General features: G+C 39.3%; 1 protein-coding gene across 1 annotated transcript in view; it reads right to left on the minus strand.

The window, feature by feature from the left end:
- Nucleotides 1-23,050, minus strand: part of SPON1 (spondin 1) — a 182,983-nt gene that overhangs the window by 29,926 nt on the left and 130,007 nt on the right. Inside the window, exon 7 of the mRNA XM_058025802.1 lies at nucleotides 997-1,061. Coding sequence (XP_057881785.1) covers nucleotides 997-1,061 — 65 coding nt within the window. The remainder of the gene's footprint in view (nucleotides 1-996; nucleotides 1,062-23,050) is intronic.

Consider the following 23,050-nt stretch of genomic DNA (forward strand, 5'->3'; position numbering starts at 1 on the left):
CAGCTCAGATCCCTTTTACCGTGTCCACATCTTTTCTCACTTCTTGTAGGTCTCACTCATTTGGGCTTGGATAATGAGCATGAACTTTGGGCCAAGTGCAGATAAATGATCCAGGAACCACCAGCCCTGCTCTGACAGTTCCCCTGAGGGGCCACCAGGAAACTCAAGAGCTTCCTGAAAGAGGAGTTTTCTCCTCTTTTCTGCTGGGTGCTGGAGAGCCCAGAACCAGGACCCTGGGAAGAAAAATTCCTGCCTCACTTGGTGAAACAGCCATGGTTCAGGATCAGGAGGCCATCACAGAGGGTGTTTCCGATTGGCATTTTGAAAAATTAGCCCTTTGAGAGCTTTTTTTGTTGGTGCTTGATAGAAAGCAAGGACAGAAAAATTGCTCTTAATACATGACAGATGTACAGATAAAAACTGGAGGCTGCTGCTCTGGGCAACCTAGCACACGCTGAGAGCATGTGAGATGTGTAATTTATTATCCTGATGCATGCAAGGATGTATGGAAGGATGGAAAGGCTCCATGGTGGATGCACTGCCATCACAGAGTGTTTCAGATTGGCATTTCGAAAAATCAGTCCTTTGAGAGTTTTCTGTTGGTGCATCAGGGTTTGCTGTCACAGTGCACTGCACAGAGTGTGAAATAGGATGCCAAAAATGCTGTTACTACATGCAGAAGATATAAGATATATAAGATATTTGAGAAAACATTGAATAAACATCACTGTTTATGTGTGGAAAGCACAAACTCCATGGGATAGCCCTGCTGCCACAGCTAGCCAACCAAAGCATGTAAAAAATGGAGAGATGCTAAAGAGGAAGAAGAGATAAGCAGATGTGGGGGGAAAACCCCAAAACCAACAAAACAAAACAACAAACCAATCAAACACACTCCACCAAAAAAAAATCAAAAAACTCATCTATCAACAAATTTTAGGTTATTTCTTTAGCCAACACAAAGCTCTTGAGACAGACAATTCCCTACTTACTTACACATTCAGAGGCTGCCAGGCTGGCCACTGTGCCTTGGCCTTGATGACTGTCAGAACCTCATCACTCTGTGGAAAGAGACAAAGGACATTTTTAAAGGAGACCAATACTTTTTACAGCAGAAATACAAAGTGCAGGGCACGAGATCAAACTGTGACTATGAGCTTTAAACACCAGCAGCAGTGGTTTGGCCTCACCAGCTGAGGGAAAGCTTCCACCAGGGATTCCCAAGCTTGATACACAGCAAGGACAGAAAAACTGCTGTTAATACAACCTCAGCACCCTGTGAATATGTGTGATGTGTTATTTATTATCCTGATGGGTGGAAGGATGGATGGATGGAAGGATGGAAAGGCTCCATGGTGGATGCACTGCACTGGTGGCACATTCTCTTTGCTCTCCATTCATGCATGTGAAAATCACAGGGTGGAATGCAGCAGCCATCTGTGGAAGCCCACAAAGCACCAATACAAAGATTATTTCCTAAAGTCTGCTGTAATCCTTGCATCAGCACTTTCGAACTCCATATTGCTACAATAAACTCAGGACAAAAGCAGGAGAGCATTAACAAGGCTCAGGTGCCCCAAAGACATCTATCACACTTCTTCAGAAGCATTTTCCCCTTCTCCCTTAGGAATCCACACCAGTAATTCACCTGGAGGGACACAAAGTTCACACTTCACTCCCATGATTTCTACTGTCTTTTGAAAATATTTCCCAATTAGACCAAGAAACCCACTTCAGGTATTGCCAGTAATTGGCACTTCCAGCAGAGCTGACCTTTCAGTTTAGTGATAACAGAGCCATTTCTTGCTTGATAGCAACAGTTCTGACAGCCCAGACCAGCCCTAGTCCATCCACACCCCAGCTCAAAGAAAAACGGGTTCCACTGATTGTCTCAATATTCCCTGAGTCCCTCCCTTCACCAAAGCAAGGGCATTGCAGATATGATGGGCCCTTTCTGTGACACAGGAATATAAATGTGACATGACCTCTCCCTTAGCCTGAGTGCATGGTAAAGCCACTTCTTTGGAAATCACTTTTATAAATGCAGGTGCCAGGAAAAATCCTACACGAAGCGTCCTGAGCTATGACAGCTGAAAATCCAACTTTACAAAGGCAAGTAAGTATAAAGATATTTTACCAAGCTCTCACTCTACTGGTAGAGGTAGAAAAAAGAGAATTTTGTGCTGGCAGGGAGCAATCAAACAGCAGGCAGATCCTCTGGGGCAGGCACACCCAGGGTGAGCAGCACCAGCCCAACCATGCAGGAGAGATTCAGCACATCCAGGTTCACCTAGGGCAGCCTTCTTCTCATCTCCACACTCACACAAGTAGAGAGACTGTCACTATGATATTTTCTGAAAAATCCTCTTTGCCCAGGATTTTTTCCTGTGAAGCTGAGAAGCCTCAGAGAGGAATGAAAACAATAATTATCTGATTGCTGCTCCTGTGTTTGCTGCTTTGGAAGGTGGCTTGGGCATTGTTTGCCAACGGGTGAATGTTTGATTAGTTGCATGTGAATTGTTTTAATTTAATGAGCAATCATGGTCCAGCCATGTCAGACTCTGAGGAGTCATGAGCTTTCATTATCATTCTTGCTAAGCCTTCTGATGTATCCTTTCTCCTTCTTAGGTATAGCTTTATTATAGCAATATAATATAATGTAATGTAATTGTAATGTAATGTAGTATAGTATACTGCAGTATAATGCAGTGTAATGCAATATCATATAATGTAATGCAATATCATATAATGCAATGCAATGCAATAGTGTTCACAGGGGTCTTAGGATGAGGGAAGAGATGAGGATCTGACTCCATGTTTCAGAAGGCTTGATTTATTATTTTGTGATATATATTATATTAAAACTATACTAAAAGAATAGAAGAAAAGATTTCATCAAAAAGCTAGCTAAGAATAGAAAAAGAAAGAAGAATGATAACAAAAGCTTCTGTCTCAGACTCTCTGTCCGAGCCAGCTGACTGTGATTCGCCATTAATTAGAAACAACCAACATGAACCAATCACAGATGCACCTGTTGCATTCCACAGCAGCAGATAATCAATGTTTATATTTTGTTCCTGAGGCCTCTCAGCTTCTCAGGAGGAAAAATCCTAAAGAGAGGATTTTACATGAAAAGATGTCTGTGACAATAATGAATAGAATAGAATAATAAATAAGCCTTCTGAGAACATGGGAATCAAATTTTCATCTCTTTCCTCATCCTGGGTTCCTCACAAACACCACAGAGATACACTTTTGTACTCAAAGTGGTTTAAAAAGTAACTGATGAAACGAATTAGGTTAAAGGTTTGAAGCTAAAAGAGATTGTCTGTCTCTGACAACAAAATTTTCCTTAATTTTTAGTTTTCCTTGTTTCAATATCCTAGCACTTTCCAGCCAGGCACATCTTCCTTTACTTACCTTGAAAAGAGAATTGCATTCAAAATTATTAATTCTGCATTTTACGTCCCAACAAAAGTCTGCCATGAGCATAGATGGTTACATTTAAAGTCACGCACTGCTTATCTAATAGGAGGCAGTAATTATGTCACTGGTATCAAAATCAGCCACATCTGAAAGCATTTCAACATGTGCTGCTTAAATTAAAAATTAACACCAAAAGCAGATGAGCAGTGGCCAACAGCTCAGCAGTAAGTTCAGAGGGAAGGAAAGAAGGGGCAGTGCATGGTGCATTCAGACAAGATTGAAATTTTAAGGGAGGTGAAAATTCAGGTGCAAACACTGCATTCAGAGGCACCTGAATAAAAAATTAAAAAAAAAAAATAAAACAAAATAAAACAAACTAAAACAAAATAGTAGACTCTGGTATTCTGTTGAGCCTGGAATGAAAATGCATATTTGTCATACCTAGAGCTCCTTGACAATCACACGGGACTAAGATATAACTTGATACAATTCCAGACTGATATTTAAGCAGCCCAGGGAAACTGATGTTAACCAGGAATTGTGAACAATCCATGGATGGAGAGCAATCTATGGACAAGATGCTGTGCTTGAGTTTGCTGGCCAGCCTCTTCAGCTATAATTATTGGCAGATGGTAAAAGCTGAGAGGATATAAAATGCCTGAAGAGAAACCCACAAATTAGTGACAAATAACCAGTTGATGCAACCCAACTGCCTTGAAAAACCAACTGCACAGACTTTACAGTAGAGGCAAAACCACCACATTTTGTTAATATAATGAAAATATAATTTTATTAAGATTTTCTTCATGCTTGCTGTCCTACATTTGTACCCATTTTACTCTTCATATCCCAAAGTTTTGCTTTAATTAAAGTAATTTAAGTAAGCAAGGTCTCAAATTGCCACCAAAATATGGAAAAGAGAACTGTGATTTTTTTCACCATGGTATGTTGCAAGTTGTCATCAATTTTGTATTTATCTTGGAAGAAATTACCCAAAGTAATGAAACTCTTACATTTTGGCAGAGGAAATGACATTGTTTGCAAAATGATGGAGTGTCAAAATGTTTCACTGTCAGAAGTTAAAGGGCAGGGCACCAATTCTCCTGCTTGGAGCTGATGAAAATCCCTCAAGTGTGGTTGGACACAATCACTGACAAAACTTGATTTTTCACCCAAAGCTGCTTCTGCAATTTCAGTTACAAGTACAATTACAGGACTCCAGCTTCCATTTGAAAAGAATGGCTCCTTCTCTACAGGCTTCAAACTTGGCCAACAAGTGCAAGTGGAGCCAAAGCAGTTTCTGGGTTGACTTCAATTTCATTTGGATTCTGGCCTAAATTAAAACATGCAAAAAATTGCAAACAACTCTCCTTTTCTCCACGTCCACTTTCTACAATGGTGTTCAAGCTGGGGTTGTTTGACTCAATAGCTGTCCCCTATAAAAGCACTGCTCTCCAAAAAGTCCTAATGGCACGATTTCAAAAGGTTGATAATGTCATTCTGATACTGACAGCCTCACTGTTACTCTGAAGTTGGTAAAAAATTAATCCTTTGCTTTCCATCCATTTGTTCCTGCAATGTATAAATGAATGCTCATGCAGAATAAAGTAATTAAATGGCCACACACAGAACCCTGTGGTATAAAAGCTCTGCTAAGTTAAAACCTTTTACTGCGCACCTACAAAAGATTAAAAGCATTTCCTCACTTCAAGAACAGAAAGTGGGACATTGCTCAAAAAGGCAGCATTAAAGACAGAACTTGATTTGAAGTCTTTCCCAACCAAGGGGACTTAAAACAACACTTTTGAAGGGTAAAATCCATTTAAAAAGTAATGAAAGATTTCAGCAAAAGTTTTAAGCATGATCTGAACACCTTTGGAGTGAAAGAGAGATTAGTAGGATCTAGAAAGCCTTGTAAGTTATTCCATGTGCTCCTGCTACTTTTTGGTAACAATCATGGAAAAGCATCTATTCCATACTATTTCCAAGCCATTTTTTAAAGTTTTATTACTATTTTTATTTTAGTTCTGCCAAATAATGTTAGAAGCTACCAGTGTGCAGATCACTTAGCACTTTGCAATAATGATATGGTTTGGATCAGCTAAACAAATTAATGTGTTATCGGACATCAGAGTCAGAGCCAATGAACTGTGGGAATGGAAAACACCTGTTTTGGGCCAGAGCTCAATTCCATCCATTTCATGCTGCTGCTGCTTGGCATTCATTCCATTGTTTAAGAACAGAGAACATTTATTTCCTTCCAGAACACTCCTCACACTATCTGAATGCCTTTCCATCCACAGTGAATTCATTTTCACAAGACTCTCAAAAAGTAGGAAAAAGAGCAACATTATCTTCAGTTCCCAGATGATGAATTGAATGTCTTCTGGAAACAAACCTACATATCTGAGTTCTAAGATAGCATCTTCCCCTGCAGGATCATCCTTCCCCTCAAAAATAATTTGTTATTAAAGGAGAAAGAGATAAAGGGAGCATGAAAAAGTGTATTGCACAGTTCTGTGGGGAACCAAATGCTATAAAAATTAGAATGATGTAGTGCTTTGGAGGGATTGTTGGCTGCTCTTAAAAATCTGATCAGTCTTCTATGATTGGTATAAATTGTCCTTATTCCACCTCCACTGTGTGCAAACACATAGAAATCACAGAAAATATTTAAAACCCAATCTTGCCTTTAAAGAATTATCTAATGCAAAATACATGGTTAATTAATGCCTAACAAATTAAAGACTTCCATGGCATAATACTCCAAGTATGGCATGCTTTCTCCTGTTGATAAAATGAGTAGAAAACTTTCCTAGCTCAGTTTTGCAGATGTACTTGAATGAGAAGGGACACTGATGTAGGCTCACTTCCGAAATTAGTAAAAACTTCAACAGAAAAAGGAAGTTGGTGTCTTTTGTGATAACAAAATATTTCTGTGATAAAAGTAGAGCTGAAATGTTTTATGATATATATTATATATCATAATGAAGATATGTTCACTATGAAGAGATGTTGCTAGAAAAGTATGTACAACTATTAGTTCTTTCCAGTTCTTAAAAAAATAGCATTTTGAAAAGGTTAAGCTTTTAGTCACAAATTGCTTCATTTGAGAGGGGAAAATAACCATGATTCAAGACAAAGACTTATTTTTTCATCTGATGGCAACTAAATTCTGGTAAATCTATGACCGACTTAGATTCAGCCAGTAGCACAGGTTTGGAATTATCATAAGCAAGAGCAAGAATGCATTTCAGCCAGTGGAATTATACCAGGATTGTGTTTGCCCATTTTACTTTGATTTCTCTGTGTTTATGACAGCAACTTTGTGGCAGCTGAGAAAACCACACATAAGATATATAAACATGCCTGAATGGAATTAATTTTTTGATCACAGTACCTACAAACTCAATATTTCCCTGAACAAATAGCTGTTTCTTTAATTGAAAAGTCCTGTTTATTTTCTTCGAAAAATAGGTAATGCCGTTTCAGGGAATACAAAATCTGAGTTTTTCAGCTCACCAATTATAAAAGTCTGGGGGAATTTCCAGGCTTTTAATAATAAACAGTCAATTACTAAAACCACAATTTTGGGCTTGAGATAAAAAAATACTGCCGAGGTGAAACTGAATAAAAACAGAAGGAAAGCTGAGCATTTAAATCCATTTCTGAACTGTTACTGCCTGAAAATATCCCTGCTTCAGGAGAGCAAACAACCCAGCACCTCTGACAGTCCCAGCTTAACTGTTGTGCTGTACAGGAAAGCTTTCCTGAACTGGGTACTTGGCAATTTTGTATTCACTTTCACAAAGAAAAACCTCTCTGTCAGATAATCAGGCTGAGAATTTCCCCCAAATGTGGGTACTGTCCATATTTTCCAGAAAATATGGAAGTAAGCGTCAAAGCTTCACCATTTCAGGGTGCTGACTGCACAGATGTCAGCTGACATTGTGTGTTTTAAAATAAGCTTTCTGAGGGTGCTACAGGAACTATAACTCCTGACTTTTGGAAAAACTACTAGGATGGGATGCAAAAAGAAGTGTGTTCATTGTTAATCTGGGTTTGTATCCCAAAAGCACAGGCTCACTTTGCATTAACAACTTGTGCATTCCTGTCCCACAGGGGTGGAGGTTTCAGGAGGTGAATGTGGGCTGAAATTGATAACAGAGCTGTTGCTAATGGCAACACTGAAAATCAGAGGTGCTGGTTTATTTGCATGAAGGTGCAGTTACATAATGTGGGGTGCTCCCAATAAAGCAATAATTCATGTTTTGCACAGTACAAAGCTTAGCAGTGTGTGTTAATGAGCCTTAGGTGTGCTCTGAGGATCTGAGCTCTCATTTTCTCTGCCTGAGCAGATTCCTTAGAAAAGAGGAGAAAAGAGTCTCCCTCAGGAATCCAGTTCTTGATTGCATGTTGATTTTCTACGGCACACTCTGCTTCGTTCTACATCCAATGCTTTGCTGTCTCCAGCACTACAGAAACATTCTGGGATCCTAAATCACTTTGCCACACCCAAGGGAAAAACATTTTTACTAAAGTTCAAAATGCCTACTTTTTAAAGGGGATCAAAGTAGATTTTGGAGCTGACCTTAAGTGGTGCAATTCCCACCCTCTGCTTAATATGTTTATCCAGCACACACCCTTCTGACCTCCTCCTGTCTCAACTTTCCCAATTCCAATGATCCTTTAGGCCAACCTAGCCTTTAAACCTAAGTGCTGTGAAGCTACTGCTATTTTAAACTCTCAAAAGATTGGACACCAGAAGAGAAATTGGGGGAAAAAGGTCCTTGACACCAATCCAACACATTCTGTGTGCAGTAAAGCAGCTGCATGCAACTGAGTGGCAAGACAAAACCTGCATTCATTGGAGATAAAGATAAAACTGGTTTAAATCACTAGGTTCACATCCAGGTAACTACAGCATTTTTTTTTTATTATTTTTTTTTTTGCTCAGGCTCCTTGAAATAGTTTCAAAACAGGGATGAAAGCATTGAGACAGGCTCTGGGGCATGCTAGGAATAAGTGAAATTCAGCTGCTTAAACAGCAGCAGGAAAGCTCAGGAGAAGGCTGGGTCTGCTCTGAGAAGCAGCACAGGGAATGGGGGCACAGAACAATTCTGTCATCTGCTAAATGCTGGCACTGAGACTCCAGGTGTCACAATTATTCTTCCTGATGCTTTGCTCACACATTAGCCAAATGCAGGAGCTTGAGCAGAGGAGAAATAATTATTTGGCTAATAGCAAGGGATTTTAAATAAGACCAGCAAATTAGCTCAGGAGGTGAGCTTTCCTGACCCTTGATAGCACTTTGACAAATCAATGTAGGGGTTTTATTCCATTCAGGATGTACAATAAAATTTTCTAAATGTGCTTTAGCTGCTGTACAGAGGCAATCACAACAGCTATATTTCCCTTCAGTAAAGATAACGTGCCTAAGCTACCCTTTACCATTTCTTAAAAAAAAATCCAAACCAAAATTTACCTAAAAGCCCAGAATGAATATAGCTTTTTAGCAAGTTAAGGAATCAAAGACCCATATTTTCTGCAGTCTGGAAAGGACTGTTCTTTTAGGGAAATCACCTTTCCATCCCTTGCCAGCCCCCAATACATCCAGCGGAGCTCTGCCCCATTAACCCATTCCCCAGCACAGCACAGCCTCAGAGCTCATGCTGTGACATTCCCCTGATTCAGGGTTTAATGACCACAACACCTGGGGCTGGGATTGGGGATAAAGTCATCTACATCTCTTCCAGGACTCAGGAGAACAGGGCTTTAAGGGGAAAGAATGTCAGGAACCTCTCCAAGAAGTGGAGATGTGTCCATTTTTGCTGTCGGGGGCTGCCTTTACCACCTCCTTCCCTTGAAAGCATCTCTGTGTGCCCTGTGTGACTCCTGGGGCTGTCTCTGCATTCCTGCACAGGGACCAGCTCCAGTCTGACAGCCCTGATTCTGCTGTGGGACTTTAATTCTGCCTCAGCTTTGCTTCCGCACCCCTGTGAGTGAGGACAGACAGAGACAGAGGAGACTGCACGGCCCAGCCTGCAGGCAGCACTGGCTTTTAGAGCAGTGGGGAGCTTTTGTTTTTCTCTTACAGGAACTCCCCTGCCCTGTTTTCCAGCAAGGATTTTAAAGGGGGTCTTTTCTGGAGCCTCTCCCTGACACTTTTTTCTGAGCCCATCCTGGTGCAGTAAATACTCAGGTGGGCTTTGCCAAACCACTGGAGCAATTTATTGCGACGGTGTTCACAGGGGTCTATGTTGAAGGAAGAGATGAGGATCTGACTCCATGTTTCAGAAAGCTTGATTTATCATTTTATGATATATATTACATTAAAACTATACTACAAGAATGGAAGAAAAGGTTTTCAGAAGGTTGGCTAAGCTAAGAATAGAAAAGAATGAATAACAAAGGTCTGTGTCTCGGACAGAGTCTGAGCCAGCTGTGCTGTGATGGCCATTAATGCCAAACATGCACATGAGACCAATCACAGATGCACCTGTTGCATCCCACAGCAGCAGATAACCATTGTTTACATTTTGTCCCTGAGGCCTCTCAGCTTCTCAGGAGGAAAAATCCTAAGGAAAGGATTTTACATGAAAAGATGTCTGTGACAATTTATCATTTAACCTTGTTAATACTGTTGCTTCTCTCTTGCAAGAAGTGCATCTCCCCATCCACATCCACAACAACAGGGGCAAATCCAGAAACTGAGACTGGCCCTGAAAATTTCCTTCCTGCTTAGAAATTTCAGTGGTCTTAGCATGGGTAATGTTGTCATCCATCTGGGGGGGGGTTCACCCTTGCTTTCCAGCAGTTAAACAGCAAGGAAATGGCATTTTGCTGTGGATTTGTTTGGGTTTTGGGTGTTTGTTAGTTTGTTTGCTTGTTTTTGAAAGCTGTTTGGCACTAACTGTTCTCCCAGAGCAGTGAGATAAAGGATATCTCCCTCCTACCTGTTGCTTAAAGAGCTCCAAGTATCTTTACATCAGCTAATATAACCACACTTTCCATGTGCTGCTGAGTAGAATTAATATTAAAAGAGGAATTATGTAATTCAGCATTAAATACTGTAGGAGATGCTACTAGAGTGGCATCTGCACTCAATATAATTAACATACTAGGGAAGAACTATTAATTCCACTGCAGAAAGTGACGTTTGGGTTCCCATTTGCTTATTTAGAAATGCCAAAACAGAAGAGAAACTAGGAGTTAGACCCTGGAGCCACAATGCTGCATGTCACCCTGTAGTAACCAGATATAAATGGTTGATGTTGTCTCTGTTGTAAGCCAGACATGAAGAAAGGTGTTTGTCTTAAGGAACATCTCTAAAGTACTCTGCAAAACCCATGCACATAAAATTACTGAGTGCAGCACTCATGTAGTTATTTTATTATTAGAATAGTTCTAAGTTAAAGACCATGAACAGAGGCTTGCATTCTAAAAGCAGGAATCTGCCATGTTGCATTGTACTCACAATGTCAACTCTAAGAAATTAATGAGAAACAATTAATGACAAACCTCACTGCAGTGAGGTCAGGATAAACATAAGTATTTCAGTTTTGGCTGTGACATACCAAAGACCTCCAGGGATATGCCCCAAGGCTGTTACCTCACCTAAAATGCTTATTGTGAGGCTCATCCTTTGTTCTTTGAGTGGTTGTTTTGAAATCTTAAATTTCAGAGTTAAAATTTCAGTTGAACTCTGAAATTTAAACCTAATTTCAGAACATCAGCTTTAGAAATAAGCATATAAACACTGATCTGTTTATATGCTTATTTCTAAAGCTGATGTTTGGAAATAAGGTTTAAATTTAAATAATAATAAACAGAGTTTATAAATAACATTAAACTGAGTTTAGCTGTTAACCATGTTATCATGAAATGACACAATGCATTCTTATGACACGAAACAGGCATTTTAAATATTGCATGGCTTGTTCAGTCCCAAAAAAAGCCACAGTAATTGCATGTTTAATAAACCTTGGTAGTTCTCATTCCCATAGTAAAGTATCTAGGTCTATAGACCTGTTGTGATCATCTCATTTTTATTCCTTTAGGTCTTTTCTAGTAACTCTGTGATCAGCATTGTCCAGTGATAAAACTGTGCTCAGTTCCCTTAAATCAGGGATACCATGTAAAGACATTTATTTTCCTTCCTCTTTTACTTTCTCTCCCTCACATCCTCTATCATACCAGGCTCCTGCTGAGGGATTTCCAGAAGAACACTAAACACCACCAATACTCACTATTTTATTTGTACAGACTGCTCCCCACTGAAGTCCTAGTTCCAGGTGTTTGGCCACTTTACCAAAATCTTTTGCTGTCCCTTGAAATAAAATTAGGTTGTTTTCTTTTAATTAATCTCTAAAGATATTAGAACAGCCGCCTTATTGAAAGGAAAGCTTCCAAAGGGGTTAATAATTGCAGAAGCAAAGCCTGGTAAATGCCATATCTTATTACCAAGGCAGTGCTTGGACTCTCTCCACTGGAGTGGCTTTAAGAACACATCACCCTGTGTCTAGATCAGAATGAATGTTTTCAGCATTCATGTTTCCAATGCAAAAGCACCCAAAATTCACACGGGTGTCCCTTCCTGCCTTCTCCTGGCACTGCAGTTGCACGCTGAAACAAACTGATGGAAACGTTCTCTCAGAAGAGAATTGCTGAGTGGTTGCACCACAGTGAATGGTGGGAGTCTATTAAATATGCAATTACTGCCTCATTCTCTCAAGTCTTACGAGCCAATTAATAGCACTTTTTATTTTCATGGCACCTTGCCTCAAAAAATATTAAAATGCTTTTAAATGACAGAGTTCTGGAGCTCTCCTGTCGTGCACACAAACTAGAGAGAAGTTGGCAGAACAAACACACCAGCTACAGCTCAGGAGGTATTTTTTCCAAGCACCCTGACAAACGTCTGTCTGTCTGTCAAAGCCACAGCACTGACCTCAGCACCACGGTGACACCACAGGCCTGGCCAGAATAAGCCTGACAATGACACTGTCCCTGTTCTGGTGTTAAAAATCTGAAGAAGTGACACAGGTAATCCATCCACAGGTAAAGACAAGGACACCAAACTTTCTCTCCTACACTGAATGAGTTGTTGCTCCACTTTCTGAGAGCCAAAGCAGCTACATGCAAACATGACACCATCCACAATCAATCTGAATTTGTGGCTAAAACATTGATTAATCCAGCAGGCACAATCGAGTTGTCTGAGAAACCCATAAACTACATTAATTTTGTGTAAACTAGCAAACAACTAGGGGTAATTTATGGCTCAAACCACACTTTTCACAAAGCCAAAATCCAGGTAAAAGCAAGCTAAAAGGCACACTGTAAACCAGACCCTGAGCAGGCACAGCTTTGAAGAGGAAATGGATTTCCTTTGATAGGGGCCTGGCTAGAACTGACTTATAAACCAGGACACTTGTCTAAGGAAGGGACAGGAAAATTTTAAACATTTCCTTTCCCCCAATACCATCCAAAGTGTTGGACACCTGCTATCTCTCATGCTGTTATTGGGTCATTGAATTATAATCTATGCTTAAAAAAAAAAAAAAAATTAGCCTTCCATAGAAATTTATTTCCAACTATTAATTCACCCTCATCCATCTCTACCCCAGTCAGAAAACAAGTGACCTTTTGCCACTCCATCCTGTCTTGACAGTCCAAACATCAAAACAAAGTTTTCTGCACTCCAGCAGACCTCCTACAGTGCTGTTTGCTGTTATAAAATCCAAACAGAGGACCCAACATTTCACATGAACTCAGTAAATGAAATAAAAGAGAAGACAGAATATGATCCGGAAAGAGATCCTGCAGTCAGGGAAAAAACCAAAATCCCATCTCCAGTAAGATCTACTCTGATGGTCAGGAAAATATAGAAAATATCTCCAAAGTCTGGGACCCTCGATCCAATACTCCAGGCTGATGAACAGTTCCTGCTGTCTCACATGGTCTTTCTCCCTCACCACCCAGCTGATTAATTAATTAATTAAACACAGTCACTGTTCAGACTTTAGAATTACCTGCAATTTTAAGCAAATCTCTTCCTGTAGACTTTCCTCCCATCAGACAAACATTTGTGAAAACTCTGGGAACAAAACCCACTTCTACTGAGCCAAGGTTTAATGCTCCAAACCACCCAGCTTCAATTTCTCCAAAATGTTCTGCTCTTTTTAGAAATGAAAGCAAATCTCCTTCTCAAAGATCTGAAAAGATACCAATTGCTCCCAGGCTTACACCTTATCAATTATTCATTTTCTGAGTCAGAATTGCTCTATACAACAGGCAAGAACATTTGAAAAGCCAGATATTGTTCATGAATAATGTTAGTTTTGTTCTGAAATAACTGGATTCTACAAAAGTTATGACTCGTTTTGAGGAAGGTGCTACATGCTCTAAGCATGACCAGGTGAATCTGAATTTAACACTTTATAAGAGATGATCAGACTTCTGAAGTAATTAGGATTTTTTACTTTCCACCTGCTTTATGCGTAGCTCTTTGTATATTTTCCACGGGCAGGGATCTCTAAACTGCTCTGAATGCTCCTCTCTTCCTGACCAGTCCCAATTGTACCAATCTTCTCAAAGACTTCTCTTAATCACTGCCTCCTATGGCTCCACAAGAAATTACAAAAAACCTTAAACATTTACAGGTTCTTTTGCTTGTTTCAGATCCACATTTCTGCTGCTTTGTTCTGCACAAGTCTTCTACAATAAATCACCCAGCATTATTGTTCCCATGTGGGTGCATGCCTTTCATTTTTGTGATCTAAAATCCAACCATCTTATTGACTGCAGCTGCTTTTAAATACACTTTGGTGTCAGCGGTGATTTACTTTTTAATTATTTTATTTTAGATGAGTGGTCCTTTTGTTTTTCTAATAGCTGCTTTAAAGGCAGTGTTCAAATAAATGAAACTTCAGCATCTGAGCAGGGAAAGCTAATTCACAATTCCTTAACGAAAAAATTTCCTACAATAACATTCTTGATGAAAATATCACCACGCTTCCCAAAGGTTTTACATTTCAGTTGGATGATAAAGGGCATCACTTCCTTGAAGTGGGTCCTAGCTGAGCATTCTTGGGAGATTCTTGCTAAAAAGACCAACAGGGACTGTGCAAAGATTATTTCTGTCTCTTTTCCAAAAGCCTGAGAGACTGCTTTACTGGTTTTTTATTTCAGCCGCAAAGCCAAGTCCTGAATCAAATGCTCACCTAAATTAAAGACTAGGGATTGGATCTTAGGAGAAGGTCCTTTTTGGCCTCTGATATATGTATGCAATTTGTCTGCAGGAGCACATTTATGCTGCATCTGGGGAAATATTGAACATAGAGGTAAGCTGGTGTTTCTCCAGGGAGAGATTATAATCAGTAAAAACAAAAACTCACAATCCACTGCAAAAATGCACTCTAGGCAGTGGAAGGGGGAAGCAAGAGTACATTGGTGAATGTGGAAGGTTCAGGTTTGTCTATGTTCTGTTGAGGTGATTTTAGGAAATACTTAATGAAAAAATATCTTGGGAATGCACTGCATATTGTTTCTTTCACACATACATGAAGTATTAGATATTAAAAGTATTTATGCAATTCTATGTCATTTAATGCACTTTCATGACAGAAATTTTATGACCACGAATGATAAAACCATCCACCAGTTCCAGGTCAGGTAATTTCCGTTTCTGTGCTACTGGCCACTGTTAACCTGGCTGAACAGAGAACAAGGTATTGTACTTTTTTTAAAGTTTTTATTTTTTAATTGAATGTGAGAATTGAGAAGTAGCCAAATGAAATTTGTGGCCGCTGTTTCTTCTGATTTCAGATTTAAATATTTATCTGCATTTCTGAGGATAGGATCTAACTTTTTTAAAGACAAGAGGTCAAGCATTTGTTCTTTCTGTGATCCCTCACAAGTCTTGAGCAGGGAGTTCTTAAAGAATTCAATCTTACAGAATTCCAGCTCTGCATGTTTTGGGTTTGCATCTGTTTGCTTACCTAGGCAAACGAGGGGGGAGATATTTAGGGCCTCCATCACTCTGCCGCCCACAGGAGGCTTCATGTAACCTTCACAGTGCCAGCATTTCAGAACCTCTACCACCTACATTCCACTTAATTCCATTATCTTAACAACAACATTAGCTCTGATGTGTCACAGGAGCCTCTAGGGCCTAGAAATTGACTTATGAATTAATTATCAGAAGCATAATCATTAAAAAAATAAATTCAAACAATGATTTCTCATTCTAATCCATTAACATGCTGGGGGGGGGGGGGAAGGACATTCAGCAAATTTTCATGGCCATATTCACAGATTTTTATGCCAGAACTACACATTGAAGGTGAAAAAAGAGCTTTGTGAGTATTGCAGTGAATACAGAATTTTAGTCACACAGATTTATGAAGAATACCATAATGAGGGATTGTATTAAGTGGGACAAACATCAACAAAATGTCATGGATTTTTTTGCTAGTCATATCAAAAGTCAAAGGCAGGATCCTATCTCTGTGTTTGAAAAGTTCCTGGAGCATTTTGGGCTCCAAGCCCAACAAAATAAAATGGATGCGTTAAGCAGCTCACAAGGGTTTGTAACTTTTGATGGTTTGGTTCTACATCCACTCTGGCCTAATCAAAGCTTACTTAGGATCATTCGTTTTATCCATTGTCATCATCCTCATGCCCACATACAGAAACAACCAATGGCCCTCAACCTTCATAAAAACCACCAAATCCTGAAAATCATCAATGACACCTTAATTGACCTCCCAGCACCATCAAACACCTCAACATGGTATTTCAAGATCAAAGAACCATCTAGGTAGATGTATGAAATGGGAAGAGATTTGTAACCAGAAGGTTAAGAGCTATGGCAGATTCTTGAAGATCACATCCTATTCTCCCTTTTAGTAGGCCACATCTGGATGTTCTGAACAGCTGCAAAAATGATTACACCTTGATTCGTTTAGAGAGGACAAGAAGTGAAAGGAAAAATTCAGAGAAGTACTGAGGTTATTGCTGACATCTGTCTCAGAAAATTTTAAAAGGGAGAGAAACAGTGGATCCATTTAGCTCAAAGTGATACCTGGGAAATATATTGCTATGGATTTGTGTGAGCCAAAAAAGGACCATTCATGAAAGAGATTGGCAAAAAGGCACAAGAGTCTTCATCCTCCCAACTGGAGAGCCAGTTGCAGTGGAGCATGTTCCCATCTATTAGTCTAACTTCCAGATCTCACAGAAGACAAACAAAGTCTCAGAAGGCAGATCTAACAGGAATCACTGTTATATTCACTCAAAAATTTACATTTGCTTGTATTTTAACATAAGGCCTATGGATGCATCTCTGCTCTCTTGAGAAGCAAGAGGCCTATCTTTGTAGAACCTCCAGTATTTATTGTGTTTTTCCAAAAACTTTGTAGAACCTCCAGTATTTATTGTGTTTTTCCAAAAACTTTGTAGAACCTCCAGTATTTATTGTGTTTTTCCAGGCTGTGAAACTGAAATGCCTTACAAGTAATTAGGCCTTGGAAAACCCAGTTTTTAAAATCACCACAAGCTGTTGTTGCTATTAATAAGGTGAGATTGAAGGAAGTCCAAGATCATTATTAGCTTGCAATGCTGGAAGGTGGGATTTTCCATTTTAGTGGGAGATGGATTTTCTTAAAATAACTTCAGTGAAAATAACCAATTGCTTTTTCATCCTTGGAGCACAATTTCTTCTGGAATACATTATAACTTCAGGATTCATTTTGTTAAACAAAGCACCTGAAATAATCCCCTAGTGAATTCACCCCACTGATTTCCATCAGGCAGCTGATGGCTGGGGGTCTGTAGGACAATCTCCTCTTAGCAATGGCAGCTAATCAATTAGCATGGAACTGGTTAACACCTTCTGCAGGCTTATCTGCTCATCCACACATTGCTTCTGCAACCTCTGCCTCAGGGGCCAGCTGTATTTTATCTCGTGGAGGTAAAAAGGACTTGTTCTCATCAGTGTGTGCAGGGTTCCAGAGAACTAAAATTCAGTAAGAGCTTATTTATCTAAGTGTTTGACATTTCTTGGCTGTTTTGTAAGTGAGGGCCCAAGCACAATAAAGAATATAATATTGTTATCTGGTAAGAACTTGTCATTTATTTATTATACTCACATATCTGTGAGGCAAAGTTCTTGTCATTAAGTTCTTATTGTCTGGGGAATGGAGAAGTGACTCTTGAATTACAGCTGCTCTTGTGCAGAATAATGGGCAGTATAGTACTTCCAACACATAGCCTTAAAAAGCAAATAACCATCCTAACAGCTTGAGAGATTATTTTAGAAGAACCAGATCTCTGTTTAATGAAATAACAGAGCACTAGCCATTAATAGTATTTAAAAGTTAGTACTACTGTTATAATTCGGCTATTTCATCTATAAAACATAAAATAAACTTTTCAATAACACATTTTAACCTGCAGTTAAAGTGCTGTAATTTCAGTCAATCTGCTGTGCAGCATAAACACGTAATTTTATCAGGAATTACAGCGTATGTGAGTATTTTTATTGAATTGTTTGTATAAATAGGGCTCTGTTTACACACACGATAGTATTTCAAACAATAATGAACAGAAAATGCTCAGCTTCCTTTCTACTTATATTTCACATAAGAACTGCATACATGTCTTCATTCAAGTATTTGCCTTTCTTTATCTATTATAGCAATTTTTTTTTTTTTTTTTTTTTTTACAAACTGAACATTTATAAGGAATTCCTTCTTTTGCTATGGGAGCATGGAAAACAGCATGCATGAAAACTGAAAGCCTTTATGGGAAACAGCATGCATAAAAGCTGGAAATCTTTATATCAAGTGAGACAGAAGAAGGTGGAGGTATGATTTTTAAAGAAATAATGAAAAAAGATATTTATTCAATTAACACATTGAATCAGCGAACATCGAGATTTTTCTACTCTAAAATATAAAGATGCAGCTTTTGTATCCACAGTTCAGATCTGCAAGTCCTGGTCTAGTTTCTGCATATCCCAAATCCACAGATAATCTGTGCATGAAACAGAAGTGCAAAGATACCCTCACACTAGGCACCAGACTGATAACTGAGCCTTGGAAATGGGCTCTTATCACATTAAGACAAAGAAGAAATATTCATATGCAACTACACTAATTGAATAAAAGAGATCCAAAAATGAAAATCAATATGCCAGTGCTCTAAGGCAGAGTAAGAACAGAAGTTTAAAGGGCGCAGATCTCTCTCTGCTGCTGAACAAAGACAACTGGAACAGGGATTTCCAGGAGGAGTGGATCTGACCTGGGAGGCTTGTATAAACATGCCACATGCAGTGGTTATCAAAACAATATTGTCAGCTGGAATTAACCCTGACAAATTCCACTGCCTTTATCTGTGGAGTCTCATTCCTATTAGCAGGCTTTTCAGTTTTGAGTATGTGCTGCAGTACAGAATGAAATGTGACTTCCCTCTTTTTGTTTTAGATACTTCCAGTAGCATTAAAAATGCTATCCCTGCCACCTTGCCTGAGCTAATTAATATCCCAAAACATGATGAAAACACCCCAGCATGAGTACATTAACAAGATGGCATTTGGTCTACAGCGAGCTGTTGTACACTTGCCTGATGCAAGAACAAGCGAGTCTTTTGTTACTGAAATATTCACATCCTAAGCACTAAAATCACTGCTTTATCCCATAATACTGCAGTGATTAACATGAATTAATTTCACACATCGTGTGAGAGACATAGCAACTTCATCTTCCCGTTTCAGTATTATTCTTGTCTACTTGTTCACGCGCAGGTTTACCTGTTTCATTACTCCCCTTTTCTCCCATTTATTTTTAACATCCTGTTGCTTTTTCACTTGATAGCTGCCTAGGGCATGGATTATCTCTGTCTTGCATGCCTATAAAAATACAACACATCTATACCTAGAGGCCCTGGTCAGGCCTTTTAATGCACTGCTACAACAGCAAAAATCAATAATACTTGGTATAGTGGAAATGAAAGAAGGTTTCTATATGCGAAACCATTTAGGAATTAATGGCCTTGTAGGTATGGCAACACAGTCCCTTCCTAATTCCCTTGCTTTGTCCCTGTTGATTGTCCAACAGGATTTAAGCTGAGGGGCAGGTTATGGTTTCTTTCTGCAGGATAAATTAGTTTGCGCACATCTCTTTGCTGCCAGAGGCAACCAACTTTAAAGCCAGTTTGGGGATTCATGCACGAGGCTGCGACCACCAAAGAGCAGGAGAGACACACACACAGGGTGTGTATTTCACTGCACAGAACCTGGCTTTGGTCATCCTCAGTCCCTGGTTAAACTCCTGTGGGTTTGGAGTCATCTCAGGTCACTGCAGGCAGCCCATGGTGTCCAAACCACTGCTCCTGCAGAGAAACCTTCTCTACGTGCCTTATTCCCCCACCACATTCCTCAGGGAGCTGCTCAGCAGCTCCCTGTGTGGACAGAGGGATTTTCAGCCAGCCTAGCCCATCAAAGCAGACCTTGTGCTGTTAAACACCAGAAATTGGGCCTGGCACAATGAACACAAGGTTTTGCCACATCATCTAAAGCCACAACCACGTGCTGCTGTCAGGAGTAACAAATTCCTGTCCCAGAACCATGAACACTGAGGGAGGCAGGAGCAGAAAGAGAGGAGAGAGAAGAAGAGCACATTTAGATTAGGGCAGTACATCAAAGCCATGTTAAGGCAATATGCCTTATTATGCATAATATGCCTTATTATGCATATTATGCATTATAATATGCATAATAAGGCAATATGCCTTATTATGCATATTATGCACATCCTTTCATAGTGCAGCCTGTTATTCCTTGTTAAGTGGTGCTCATAGCAAAACAGGAAATTTGGAAAAATGTCCAAGATACTGGGACAGTGTCAGGAGCGACAAGTCCCTGTCCCAGAACCATGAACACTGAGGCAGACAGGAGCAGAAAGAGAGGAGAGAGAAGAAGAGCGCATTTGGGTTAATTGGGTTAAGGCATTATGTTACACTATCCTTTCATAGTGCAGCCTGTTATTCTTTGTTAAGTGTTGCTCACAGCAGAACAGGAAATTTGGAAAAATGTCCAAGACCCTGGGTAAATCAAGGCTTAATATCATTACAATTTTGCAGCGAAAAAATGCTGATTTGCTGAAATCAAAAGAGATTGTAGAAACACATATTTGTTTTGATGAATTCCTTCCAAACTCAGGCAGATTTCTGCTGGAAATTCACTCTGTTTCCCATCTAGAAAGCTGCTTGGGGAGCTGGGACCTCATTTAATTTGCTCAGGGCTGCTACTTAAAGTCCTTAAAGCCCAGGAGCACACTGCATATGCTCCTAACAGGGACTCAGCTCCTCACTCCAGCCATGACTTTTAGGATTGTTTGGCTCCCTGCCATGGAGTTGAAATGAGGTTGATCCTCTGCCTCTCCAAGCTGCCTGCTGGCTGTGGCACTGTAGTGGTTTTGGTTTGTTAATCTGAGATTTTTTTGGTTGATGTATCAATGAGTGTGGTGGGTTTAGCGCTGGATAATTTTTAGTGTATTTATTACAGCGCATTTATTTATTTTTTGCTTTGATATAGGATTAGGAGGAAGGTCAAGTAGGTTTAAAATTTTAAAAGGGTATAAAGAAAAATTTATCAATAGCAAGTAAGAGTAATAAGAATTAGAATAAAATTTTTAGATTTAAAAATTAACTTTTAGATTTAAAAGAATTTTTCAGATTTTTTTCATCTTTAACCTATATTTTTCACAAAAACACATACAGCCTTCTAATAATTAAACCTTTTACATTATTGCAATAAATACCTCCCATATAAAACCACCACAGGCAGCTGCCCAGATGAGCAGCCTGGGGAGTTGTGGGCTTCTTGCAACACTGGGAGCCTTGCCTGAATTTGAGGCTCTTCCATTTCCCTGGATAATTTTCCAGGAGTTGAAGACAGCCATTACTGTCTCACTTTTTTGGGAAACAAACAAGCAAACAAAAAAGCCCCACCACAGAACCGCCCCACAGAAGTGGAATGAATATTCCAGTCCACTGGAAATGTAAATATTGTGCTGCTGGACATTGATGTGGCTGCTTTGGGAAGCCTGGTTATTTTAGGTCACTCTGAGTTCACTCCCTATTCCAATGGCCCATGGACGTCACAGTGAGTCGGGTTGTTTTGGCTGGGTGAGCTAAAATACTTGAGATGCTGGAGGAGCAACTCAAAATGCTTCACACATTTCACAAAATCATGCAAAAAAGTACTTAGGAATGCCCCCTCTTTAAAAACACTACCCTGTCTCCATATATCCATAGCTTATTACTGTTGATGAGGAGATTAAAATGCAAAAAGAGCTCTTATTAAACAGAAAATGTAGTTTGGCTCCATCCTTAACCAAATTAGCACCCTAAACAGGATTTCTAAGTGCATTTTAAAGAGAAACAGCTGTTATTAAGCCACTAGATATTTTGGCTTAAAATTGACTAAAAAGTAGGCAATAGTCTCATTTAAATAGCATGCAAAAGAGATGTGGGAGGCAGGATGATTATCTATATTATGCATGACTGAAAAGCAGGCTCCATTTCTGTCTCTTTGTGCATCTAAATAGTGTGGAGACACACAATTAGAACGATGCACAAGGAGGAGGTGTGAGAGTGGCCTTGCTTTGGAAGCTCTGTGGGGTTTTTCAGAAGCATGTGGCTCTGCCTTGCATGAAGAGTGCACCCTGCCAACCAAGCCAAATTTTCATCTGTCCTCAGCCAAATCTCATATATCCATATCCAAGTGGTGCCAAGCACATTTCTGGCTAGGGTTTTTGAATAACTAACCCCTACTTGTAAAAAAAAAAAAAAAAAAAAAAAAAAATTGCTCTTGACTTCTGCTGATACATTCTGCTGAACTTAAACCCAGCAATAACTGAAATCTAGGATCATGGCAATTCTGAAGAAAAATGCCCTTAAATGAAGCAATGACTAAAGATGACCTTTAAAAATCCCTATAAAATCTAATTTGGATTGAATACAATTCAAATTGGGTTGAATACAACTTAAGCCAAATAGTACTTTCAGTACTTAACCCCACAGAGTCAATTTTCTTTATATGTTTGCAGCACTGGGGAGTTTATATACAGTGTAAATAATGTTATTTGTATGGTCAGGTTATACGTAAGCATATGGAAATCTATGTGAAAATCTGTCCCTTAGAGAATGAGCTAATTAAACAAAAAAGATGTGTAAACTCTGCAGTTGTGAGCACAGATTTCCTATGAGTAAAACTCTTAACCCAAACCAGTATTTCACAATTTTCATATTGGAAAATTTTGTACTGCATCCCTCTGCCATGAACAAATGAAACTGTTTTACCCTGTCGGCCCAGACACCACCATTTATCACATTTAAATGTAAAATTGTCTCAAAAGAAAAAAATCAGGTTGAATGTTGAATAGGAAATGAGTTACATTCATCGATCCTAACAAATGTGTGCATGCTCAAAGATGTGTTTTGTTGACAGTTTTTAAATATTCTGCTCTCTGGAAAAGCTTTCAACTCTTTTAATCTGAGAAAAAAAATAGCTGAACTCTTCAACTTGATTCTTCTTTATTCCAACCTTTCTAAAATC

This window comes from Melospiza georgiana, chromosome 6 (assembly GCF_028018845.1).
Source record: "Melospiza georgiana isolate bMelGeo1 chromosome 6, bMelGeo1.pri, whole genome shotgun sequence".
Lineage (NCBI taxonomy): Eukaryota > Metazoa > Chordata > Aves > Passeriformes > Passerellidae > Melospiza > Melospiza georgiana.